Genomic DNA, 12,007 nt, shown 5'->3' on the forward strand with positions numbered 1-12,007 from the left:
CTCCCCTATACCACCTCTTTCACAGGCAACCACTGATCTGCCATAACAGATTAGTTTTGTATGTTCTAGAATTTTGTATAAATGGAATCATATATTCTTTTGTGTCTGGCATTTTTTGAAATTAAAAGTTGTTGCATGTGTCAGGAGTTCATTCCTTCTTATTGCTGAGGAATATTTTGTTGTATGGGGTATATCATAATTTATTTACTCATTAACCATGGGTTTTTTTTTTTCTAGTTTTAAGCTCTTAGGAATAAAGCTGCTATGAATACATATATACAAGTCAGGACATTTGTTTTAATTCTCTTTGGTAAATGCTTAGGTGTAGCGTGGCAAAGTTATATGGTCAAGTGTATATTTACTTTTATAAGAAATTGCTAAAGACTTCTCCCAAATAAAATATTTTTTACATTTTCTCCAGCAATGTAGGCACGTTCTGGTCGCCCTTCATTAACATTTGGCATTATCAGTCTTTTTTACTTGAGCCGTTGTGGTGGATATATGGTGGTATCTTATTGTGGTTTTTATTTGCATTTCCTTGATGACTAGTGATACTGAGCATCTTTCCATGTACTTATTTGCCATTCATATATTTTGTGAAGTCTCAAAATTTTGGCCAATTTTTATTTGTATTTTGTTATTGAATTGCAAGAATTACTTATGTATTTTAAGTATTAGTCATTTATCAGATATAGAAATTGCAACTAATTTTCTTGCCTTTTCATTTTTTAATGGTGTCTTTTGAAAGGAAGTTTTAATTTTGATGAAGTACAGGTTATCAGTTTTTTCTTTATTGTTTTTACTTTTTCTGTTTTATCAGAGATATGTTTGTCTACTCCAAGGTCATGACTCAGTACTACCCCTCCCCAAGATAACCACTCTTCAATTTAGTTGAATTGTACAATATGTACTCTTTGGTTCTGGCTTCATTTGCTGAACATATGTCTGTGAATGTTCCGTATATCCATGTTTTTTGATGCAGCAGTTCTGTTTTATTGCTGTATGATATTCCATTGTGTGACTCTACCACAATTTATTTGATGGACATTAGGATTGATTCCAGTTTTTGGCAATTTTGAGTAAAGCTGCTATGAATATTCTTATACTTATCTTTTGATGGGCATATGCATTTATTTTTCTTGGGTATATTTCCTAGGAGTGGAATTGCTAGGTTATAGGCATATGTTTAATAGTACTGTGAAATAGTTTTTCCAAAGTGATTTTACCAAGTTTTACTTGCACAGCAGTGTGTAAGTCTAGTAGCCCCACATACTTGCTACTGCTTGGTTTTGTCAGTCCTTCTAATTTTGGCCATTCTAATGGATGTATATGGTATCTTATTTGTACTTTTAATCTGCATGACAAGTTGAACTGAATGACTTTGTAGGTGTTTCCCCATACTAAGGTTTTCTATTTGTTTTTCAAAGTGGCAAAGGTTGTGACTAGAAGGTACAGCATGTAACACAGGGCCTTAAATGATAGTACGTGTTCTTGGGTTTTTATATAAACACAATGGATATTTGTATAGCTGATTTTGCTGTGTTAACCTTCCTCTCTTGTCTAAGATGTGCTCCTAGCATTGATTCTCACCTGGCTGCACTTGAGAATCACTTGGCTATTTGTATAGGAATTTACCGGAGCCCATCATTAAATCATGATCTCTGTAGAGAGGTAAAAAACTTCCCAGATAGTTCTAAGAGCAGAATGTGTTAGTTTGTTTTTGTGTTGCCATAAAGGAATACCTGAGACTGGGTAATTTATAAAGAAAAGAGGGTCATTTGGCTCATGGTTCTGCAGACTATACAAGGAGCATGCCACCGGCTTCTGCTTCTGGTGAGGGCTCTAGGGAGCTTCCAATCAAGGTGAAAGGCGAAGAGTGGCAGATGTGGCACATGCTGAGAGAAGGAGCAAGAGAGCGCCCATGTTCTTTTACACAACACCAGTTCTTACATGAACAAATAAAGTGAGAACTCACTCATCTCAGGAAGGGCGCCAAACCATTCATGAGGGATCTACCCAATTACCTAAACACCTCCCACATCCAACACATTTCAACATGAGATTTGGAGAGGCCAAATATCCAAACTCTATCTCAGAGAGTTGAGAATCATTGGCATGTATGAATGAAACATTCCATTGCTTCTCAAGAGGCCTTTGATGTGCCTTGGCGTGGAGTTCTTTGTGTTTATTTTGTATCGTGTTCATTGAGCATCTTGTATCTGCAAGTTTTTGTCTTTCATCAAATTTGGGAAATTTTTGGCCATTAAATCTTCAGTACTTTCTCTGTACCATTTTCTCTCACCTCTCCTCTGGTATTTCAATTACATATATGTTGGACCATTTACTATCGTCTAACAGGTTTCTAAAGCTCTTTTTTCTTCAATGTTTTCTCTCTGTTCTTCACCTTGGACAATTTATTTTGATTTTGTTTAGGTTCACTTACTCTTTCCATCTCCATTTGGTTAAGTCTCACCAGTGATTATTTTTTTAAATTATACTTTTCAGTTCTAGAATTTCCATTTGGTTCATTTTTATTATTTTTTATTTCTGTATTGAGATTTTCTATTTTTGCCAAGATTCTCATTCATTGAAAATAAATATTTTACTTGAGACTAGTTATAATAGCTTCTTTAAAATCCTTTTCTGTTCCAACATCTGGTTCATCTCAAGAGTAATTCTATAATAGATCAATTGTCTTTTCCTTGGGAATGTTTTCATTTTCTTGCTTCATTGTATGTCTAGCAATTTTGGATTATATTCTGAGCATATAATTTGTATATTTGTCTGTTCTTTCACCAACATCACATTGTCTTGATCACTGTAGCTTTATAGCAAGTCTTGAGTTCTAGTACTATTAAATATAATAGACACAGAATTATTTTGATAAAACTTGTCAACTAAGTTTGTGGATTTTTAAGCTAGTGATTCTTAAAACCACCGTAATTCTACTCTTTGCTCTTGTGCTCTTTTTGTCTTCACAATACCCAAGTTGGAAAAATAGAGCTGCTACAGTTGAATTAACAACCAAGCTCGGCTTTCTGTAATATTTTTCCAGTTGTAAGTGGTGGTCTATCATAACACTATTTAAGAGGCAAGGATAATGCCTCCTGGTACCTATAATAAGTACATAACTTGTTTTTAATCAAGAAATTTAGGGCTGGGCACGGTGGCTCATTCCTATAATCCTAGCACTCTGGGAGGCCGAGGCAGGTGGATCCTTTGAGCTCAGGAGTTCAAGACCAGGCTGAGCAAGAACAAGACCCCATCTCTACTAAAATAGAAAGAAATTATATGGACATCTAAAAATATATATAGAAAAAATTAGCCGGGCATGGTGGCGCATGCCTGTAGTCCCAGCTACTCAGGAGGCTGAGGCAGAAGGATCACTTGAGCCCAGGAGTTTGAAGTTGCTGTGAGCTAGGCTGACACCACGGCACTATAGCCTGGGCAACAGAGTGAGACTCTGTCAAAAAAAAAAAAAAGAAAAAAGAAATTTAGGTTGAGTGCAGTTAAAACAACCAAATCAATTTTTTATTATATTAGTACTATGTTTATTATGTAAATATTAGGTAGGTCACAATTATAAACAATTTTAAAATGATGCATAGTAAATGCTATAAACATGAATATTATCTTTTGAATATTTGCCTTTTATGATTTGGTATTAGTTATGGCTTTTTTTGTTTCTTCTTTTTTTTCCAGGAGTCTACCATGGATCAAGAATCTCCCAAAAATTCAGCAGCAGAAATTCCAGTGACTAGTAATGGAGAAGTTGAGGACTCTCATGAACATAACTTTAATAGGGTAAGAACGCTTTTCTTTCTCCTAATGCCAAAAATCACAACAGGCCTTTAAATATTGAGATGAAGTAATAAATAAAATTTAATATGGAAATTTTTTCTTAGATTGGTTTCAGCCGGTGATCTAATGTTATTATATAGGTAGACTAGGTAGGTCATTTTAGCAATTTGTCAAGATTAAGCTCCAGGCCAGCAAACTATTAGGCTTTGGTATTATTTTCAGTAATTGACCAGAACAAGAGTGTGTCCAATGATTTTGGCATATTACTTTACAAAATTACTTAATTTTATTTGTGATATGAAAAAATTTTAACTGTAGATTATCCTTTTAAAAATTGGCACTGTCTAGTCTCTTTTCTATATGTCATTTAGTGCATAATTCCTAAATAGCTGCTCCTGATTTTGCTATTCACTTTCTAAAGTGGCATACTTGACTCTGTGAAAAATAAAACTTGGGGTGCTTTTAATTTTGATATACCTCTCAGCTGAAATTTAAATTTAATGCATTTTAATGGGAATACCATGGGTTTGAAGATAATCTGGGTTCAAATTGCAGCTATGCCATGTCTAGTCGTGTAACCTTGAGCTGGTATTTATTTAATCTCTTCAGGTTTTTGTTTTCTAATCTCTATAATGAAAATCTTATTTACTTTCATGAGAATATTACTATTAAATGAGATAAGTAATATGTTTAATATAGTCCTAGAAATGATAGTGATGGTTATTATTTCTGGAAATATTTACATTAAACATCCCTTTTTATGACATTTGATACAAGTATACAACTTTAAAAATAGTTTTCATGTTTTTGAAAAAGTAGTGGTTGAAATGTACTTGAATTATTTTATGGTTTAAATCAGACTCTTCGTATGCGTAAGAATAAGATCCCTTAGTTTAACAGAAAGTAATAATTTAGATCAAGATTTCTCAATCTTGGCACTATTGACGTTTTGGGCCAGATAATTCTTTGTTGGGGGATGTTCGCCTGTGCATTGTAGGACGGTTAGCACATTCCTGGCCTCTTCCTACTAGATGCCAGTGGCATCCTCCAGTTGTGACAAACAAAAATGTCTAAATATTGCTAAATGTCCCTGGGGGTGGGGAGAAACTCATCTGTGGTTGAAAACCACTGTTACAGATAGATCAGTTTAATTGATGTTAGAAAATACTATTGAAGTTTATTTATTTTTGTGCCTCTACTGTCTTTTGAAAGGAACAAAGGTGTCTTCAAGCTTGAGGTTTGTTATTTTAATTGCAAGTACTTTAATTTGGTTTCTGAGCACCTGTGGCCCAATATAGAGTGACTCAGAAGCAAGAGACTCTTAAATTCTGAGCATGCAGAAGAAATTTTCACTTCAGGTCTTATCCTTTATAAGATATGCCTGCATAATAAGGAAACTCAAGGTACCATCATTAGACTCTAACAATTACTTTATAAATGTCTATTAGTTTATACTCACCTTGATACTCATTATATCAAGATTTTTAGTTAATGATTTCTTCATCTTATTTTTGGTAACAGCTCCTTTTATAAACTTATTCAGCAAATATTTATTGAGTATCTGCTATGTACCAGGCACTGGGGATATAGCTGTGAACAAAAATATCTGCCATCAGGACGCTGACATTCTAAAAGACAATCATAAAAGCTAACAACCTTTATTTAAGAAAAATGCAGTATATACAAAGTATTGCATTCATTGTTGGGGAAGTTGCCTGCCACCTTAAGCCTATTCTTTTTCTTCTTCTTTTTTTTTTGGTATAGCTTATACACAACAAAAAGCACAAATGGGCCAGGTAGGGTGGCTCACGCCTGTAATCCTAGCACTTTGGGAGGCTGAAACACGATGATTACTTGAGGCCGACTAACCTGAGCAAGAATAAGACCCCGTCTCTACAAAAAATAGAATAATCAGCCGGGCATGGTAGTGCACACCTACAGTCCTAGCTACTCAGGAGGTTGAGGCAGGAAGATCACTTGAGCCCACCCAGGAGTTTGAGGTTGTGGTGAGCTATGATGATGCCACTGCACTCTAGCCCGGGTGACAGAGCAAGACCCTGTCTCAAAAAAAAAAAAAAAAACCTAAAAACAAACAAACAACAACAACAAAAAAACATAAATGTTAAGTGTGCTGCTCAATGGAACTATCACCCAGAACATTTCCAGGACCTCAGAAGGCTCTCATACCCTGTTCTAGGCAATACACCTCCTTTCATCCCTGGGTAACCACTGTTAACCTAACTCTATGTTCCTGGATTGCTTTTGACTGTTCCTGAACTATGTATCAATGGGAAAATATAGTATATACTCGTTTTTGACTGGCTTTCATTCAACATTATGTCTGTGAGATTCATTCATATTGCTGCTTATGGCAATATTTCAGTCTTTTAAATTCTAGTATAGTTTTCCATTGTGTTAATATACCACAATTTGTATATCCATTCTTCAGTTGGTGGGTATCTAGGTTATTCTGAGTTTATGGCTATTATGAATAAAGCTGCTGTGACCATGCTTGTACAGGTCGTTTGGTGTACATGATTATCTGTTTCTGTTAGGTACATACCCAAGAGTGAAATTTCTGGGTCATGAGTATATGAATGTTTGGAAAATGGTTGAACTAGTTAACAGTTCCACCAGCAACGAATGATAGTTCTATTAATAGTTGTTCCACATCTTTACTGGCTCTTAATAGTGTCAGAGATTACAATTTTAGCCATTCTGATGGAGGCATAATGGTGTCCCATTGTGGTTTTAATACGCAGTTCCTTGATGACTAATGATGTTGAGCACATTTTCATATTTTTATTAACCATTGGATATTGTCTTTTATGAAGTGCCTTTCTGAGTCTTTTGTCCATTTTTCTACTGGGTATATTCCTTTTCCTAATTTATTTGTAGGAGTTCTTTGTGTATTCTGGGTGTAAGTCATTTGAATGTGTATTGCAAGTATCTTCTTTCAGTCTGTCTTGTTTTTGTACTCTATTAATGGTATCTTTTGATAAATAGAAGTTGTTAATTTTTGTGAAGTCCAATTTATCAGTGTTTCCTTCTGTAGTGATATTCATGTCCTGTTTAAGAAATCTTTGCCTACTCCAGTATCTTGAAGGCACTCTATTTCTTCTAAAAGTTGTATTGTTTTGCTTGTCACACTAGGGTCTGTGATTCATCTTGAATTAATTTTTGTGTACAATCACGATTTGCTTTTTTCCCCCTCATGTAAATATCCAGATGATCCAGCACCATTTATTGAAAAGACTGTTTTTTTATCCACGTGCAAAAAAATGAAATTATATCCTTATCTTATACCATACACAAAAATTAACTAAAAATGAATTAAAGACCTAAATGTAAGACCTGAAACTATAAAACTTCTGGAAGAAAACATTTGGAAAAACCTCCATGATACTGGTCTTGGCAATGGTTTTTTGCATATGACATCAAAAACATAGGCAACAAAAGCAAAACTAAACAAACAAGTAGGACTACATCAAACTAAAAAGTTTCTGCATAGCAACGGAAATAAACAAAATCAAAGGTAGTCTATGGAATGTGAGAAAATATTTGCACACCATGTATATGATAAGGGGTTTAATTCCAAAGTATATAAATAACTCATATAACTCCCCAGCAAAAAAAATAACCCAATTTAAAAATGGGACCTGAGTAGACATTTTTCCAAAAAAGAAATACAGATAGCCAATAGGTATATGAAAAGGTGTTCAGCATCACTAATCATCAGGGAAATGCAAATCAAAACCACAGTAAGGTATCACCTTACACCTCTTAGGAAGGCTGTATCAAAAAGTTAAGAGAGAAGTGTTGGTCAGCATATGGAGAAAAGGGAACCCTTGTACACTTTTGATGGAAATGTAAATTGGTATAGCCATTATGGAAAACAGTATGGAGATTCCTCAAAAAATCAAAATAAAATAGAACTATAAGCTCCAGCAATCTCATTTCTGGATATATATTCAAAGTAAATAAAATCACTATCTCAGAGATATCTGCACTCCCTTGTTCATTGCAACATTATTCACAGTAGCCAAGACGGAAACAACTTAAATGTCCATTGATGGATGAATGGATAACGAAAATGTGGTGTGTATGTATACACACACACATATACACACAATGGAATATTATTCAGCCTTATAAAAGGAGGAACTCCTGCCATTTGAAACAATATGGATGAAGCTGAAAGATATTATGCTAAGTGAAATAAACCAGACACAGAAAAAAGACAAATACTGTATGATCTCACTGATACGAGATCATATAAAAAATGTTGAACTCATAGAAACAGAGAGTAGAAGGGTGATTATGGGGAGGGTGGGGAGATGTTGGTCAAAGGGTACAGACTTGCAGGTAGTTGTGAGTAAGTTCTGGAGGTCTGGTATACAACACGGTAACTCTAGTTTATTAACTATGTAATGTATTATATACTTGAAATTTGCTAAGAGAGTAGATCTTTAGTATTCTGTCTACAAAGATACCCACACACACAAGTGGTAACAGTGTAAATATAAATTAAAACATCACATTGTACACCTTAAAATTATGTAATTTTATTTGTCAATTATACCTTAATCAAACTGGAAGGAAAAAAGACTATCTTTCCTCCAGTGGGGGCTTTTGCTGTTAATCAGGTGATCAGATGTGTGGGTCTTTTTCTGGACTCTCTACTTTATTTTGAGTGTGTGTGTGTGTGTGCGTGTGTGTTCCTCAAAACAATACCACACTATCTTTCTTATTTACTAACTACAGTAATTAAAACTGGAGCAAATATCAGACCCAACCTTGATATGTGATAGTTAATTCCTCCAGCTTTGTTCTTCTTCAAGGGCACCTTGTACCTTGAACCCAGAGTCTTTATTTAGTTAAGAACCTTTACTTGCCTTTGAGCAGCACTGAAAAAAGTTTTTTCCTCCTTTCAGATCAATTTTAACTTTAGAATAAAAATTTTTATTGACATGAATTAAACTGTAACATATCAGTGTAAGTTCTTTGCTTATGCAGTCAAGGCCAATAACTTGCTCCTTTATAAATTTACTCATGGCTTAATATCAAATTCTCCTTTTGAAGATGCCCTTGCGATATTATTTCACTTTCGATGGGAAGGTAAAGAAGGGAAAAAGGAGGTGTTGTCTTGGAGGTCTCCCCTTACTGGATGTGAGCTTCATCAGTTGGCAAGCCTCCAAAACAGCAATAATCCATTTCAACCAATATACTCTACTTCACCTCCCCAAAGAAATTCAGTGTAATAAAACTTAATTGTTTCTGTTTGTACCTGCTCTTATTAAAAAATATATATATCATGTGAGTCCTTTACATATTTATTTAATTGCTTTAAATTAAAATAAAACTTAGCTGTGCACCTCTTTTCCCTGTGAGTGAAAATAATATTTCAAAAGCATCTTTTGATTGTTTTGAATAAATTACACTCAAGATCTGTTAGGAATATGTTTGCCTAAATTTTGGCTCACTGTCCTGTCTTTGTTTTCCTGAGCAATAAACAGGAAATTACTTTTAACTTCAAGTCCATTTTTCTATTTTAATAGAAATAAAATTTTATAGGAAAAATAAGTATTAAGTGATCGCTTAGCATTGGAATGTATTCAAATGTACAATTGGATCATACCAAAGTTTTCTGAGGTACTTGACTTATATATGTCTTCCCTTTTTTTGCCTTTTTGTTGTTTGAAAACTTAAATAGCATTTATTTAATGCATGCTGCATAATACACTTCAATAGCATCAAATGGTAGCTTATTAAGTTGTCATAACTTGGCTGGCCAGCTGGTGTCACTGTGGCACAGGCAATGAAATTGTCGATTTTTTTGTTTTGTTCCTTACAGATGTTTGATTTTTCATTTGACTTCTTTTTTTAGTCTGTCCTAAGAGAGGCCCTGGTTAGGCGCATAGTCAACATTCAGATTTATGTAGACCTAGAAAACCCCTTGCCAGCAATTTAGTCATTACCTCATATGTTAATGTTTCTAGATTTGTTACTCTTTTTATTAAGATGGGGCAATAGCTAGATGTGGAGAGGATAATAATCTTAGTCTAGATTTTTTACAGTAAAAATATTTCTGCTTATAAATAAAACATTTTTTTTAAAGATTAGTAAAGTTTAATCTCTAAGGAATTCAAATTATTCTTTGACTTGCAAACTGTGTATTATTTATAAAGGATGCTGTTATAGTGCTGGGCAAAATATTAGATTAGAAATTTGCAACTTATACCATGAGTTAAAGAGAGGAAGCAAATACTAGTTCCACATGATTGAAAGTTCTTGTAAATTAATTCATAATTAGCAGATTTAGAGAAATTATCTTATTAAATGTAGCTAAAGTGAAACTTTTCTGTGGAAGGCCCAAACCAAAAATCTATAATTTAAGGTTTTTTTCTTAGAAATCTTTTCTTTTAAAAAAAGTACATATACACAAAACTTCCAAATTATGTGTTCAAATTTAGGGAGCTTAGGACCCCCTAAGTATGGGTTCTTTGGTTTCCTGGGTCTAAAGAACTTCTGGTCTATAAGTTAGAGTTAGTTCAGTAGGAGTACCTTAGAGATCTCTGAGTCTCGCTGTTTTAGAACAGATGAAAGGGCCCTTGAAGTTGTGAAAGAATTACGCAGTATTAAATAGATGTGCCAGGCTCATGTGATTTGACTATAAGTGCAGTAGGGAAGAACTCTCTCATTCATTACCTTGTTTCTAGAGCCTGGCATATATAGATATACAGGCTTTCAATAAATGTTTGGTGAATGTTCACTCATGCTAGAGCCAGGACTAGAAACACAGTTTCTAGACTTCTGTGGAAAAACAAGGAAGGGATATTGTAATCTTAGATTTGGTACATCTTGTGTCCTTAATTTCCCTGCATATGTTGTTGCTTGAGTTTGTGTATATGCGGTCTTTGTTGTTATTATTGTTTTAATTTTAATTCGTTTGTTGAACTAAGTAGTTTGTTCATTCTCCTGTGCTTAGCAGTCTGAGATAACATGCTCTACCAGACTAGAGATGATGTGGAAAATAAATAGAATATAAGAAATTGTCAAAACACTGTTTTAGATGTACTTCCACCCTCCAACCCCCACCCTCACCAACCTTACGTTGTAAATTATCTGCTTTTATTTGTCATTCATTCATTTCATTCATTTATCATTTATTTATCTGCTTTTCCCAAGAGATTGGAATCACTGTTAGGTCAGAGACAGTGTGTTCACACAGCACAGTTTATGGTTCACAGTAGTTGTTCAATAAAAGAATGAATTATAAGAACTTAAAATTGAACATCTTTTCTACATCAGCCATCCTACCCTAGAGTTTGAACGCACATGATGACACTTTGTCTCCATATTTTATGTTTAATATAATACAGTGTTCCCACATTACTCACATCTTAAAAATCTAGTAGCTCAGTTAATGGCAACATTGATTTGATGGGGGCTTTTTCAGAAGTCCAGTTCTTACCAAATGTTTATCTTGGACCCTTTTAGAGGTATGGCAAATGTTTTTCAAGGATTGTTTAACCCATGCAAATCTAGATTCTTTTTAGTACTATGTTTGCTTTTTAGCAGTAGACAATACTCTTAATACTATTACCACAAATTAAAATTTTACATATATGTGTTTATTATATACACATACATTAAATGAAGTCTGGATTGAGATTGCCATTGAAAATATAATTCATAATGAAAGGCTGAAGCCTTATCTATCTTAATCTGTAGATTGTTTGCTTATTTATCACAAAAGCTATTATGAATAAGTTTCTTGATCTCTAGGAGGAATTGTTTTTAATTTAGAGACATACAGGTATTTCCACAGTGATAGTCTCTGAATGAATTCAGTATTTCTTTGATGCAAGTTGATATATGATTTCTTATCAAACTTGTGATCTACTTATTAATGCAGTCTAGACTAAGGGGGTGGGAGTGGGTGAGTCCAAGAGGGTAGGCAGTGAACCGCCACAAGGTGGTGGTACTATAAGTTCTTGTTAAATGTGTGTTGAATGATTGAATGAGATAGGGAGATTGAGATTGTGTATGTGTGTGTGCGTGTGTGTGCGTGTGTGTGTGTGTGTGTGTGTGTGTGAGAGAGAGAGAGAGAGAGAGAGAGGTTATAAAATGGAGAAAATAGATAAGTCAAGAGATTTACTCTCTTGATCAGGTGGAATAACAGAGACAGGAGGAGACTATAATC

At 34.3% G+C, this 12,007-nt stretch overlaps 1 protein-coding gene across 6 annotated transcripts in view; it reads left to right on the plus strand.

Moving 5' to 3' along the window:
• The window catches only part of ARFIP1 (ARF interacting protein 1), an 83,947-nt gene that overhangs the window by 25,174 nt on the left and 46,766 nt on the right, over window positions 1–12,007 (plus strand). For all 6 annotated transcript variants that reach the window (XM_069492888.1, XM_069492890.1, XM_069492886.1 and 3 more), the window contains one exon: window positions 3,703–3,804. In XM_069492888.1, the coding sequence (XP_069348989.1) occupies window positions 3,712–3,804 (93 nt within the window). In that variant the 5' untranslated portion in view covers window positions 3,703–3,711. The remainder of the gene's footprint in view (window positions 1–3,702; window positions 3,805–12,007) is intronic.

The sequence above is a fragment of the Eulemur rufifrons genome, chromosome 18 (genome assembly GCF_041146395.1).
Source record: "Eulemur rufifrons isolate Redbay chromosome 18, OSU_ERuf_1, whole genome shotgun sequence".
Taxonomy (NCBI): Eukaryota; Metazoa; Chordata; class Mammalia; order Primates; family Lemuridae; genus Eulemur; species Eulemur rufifrons.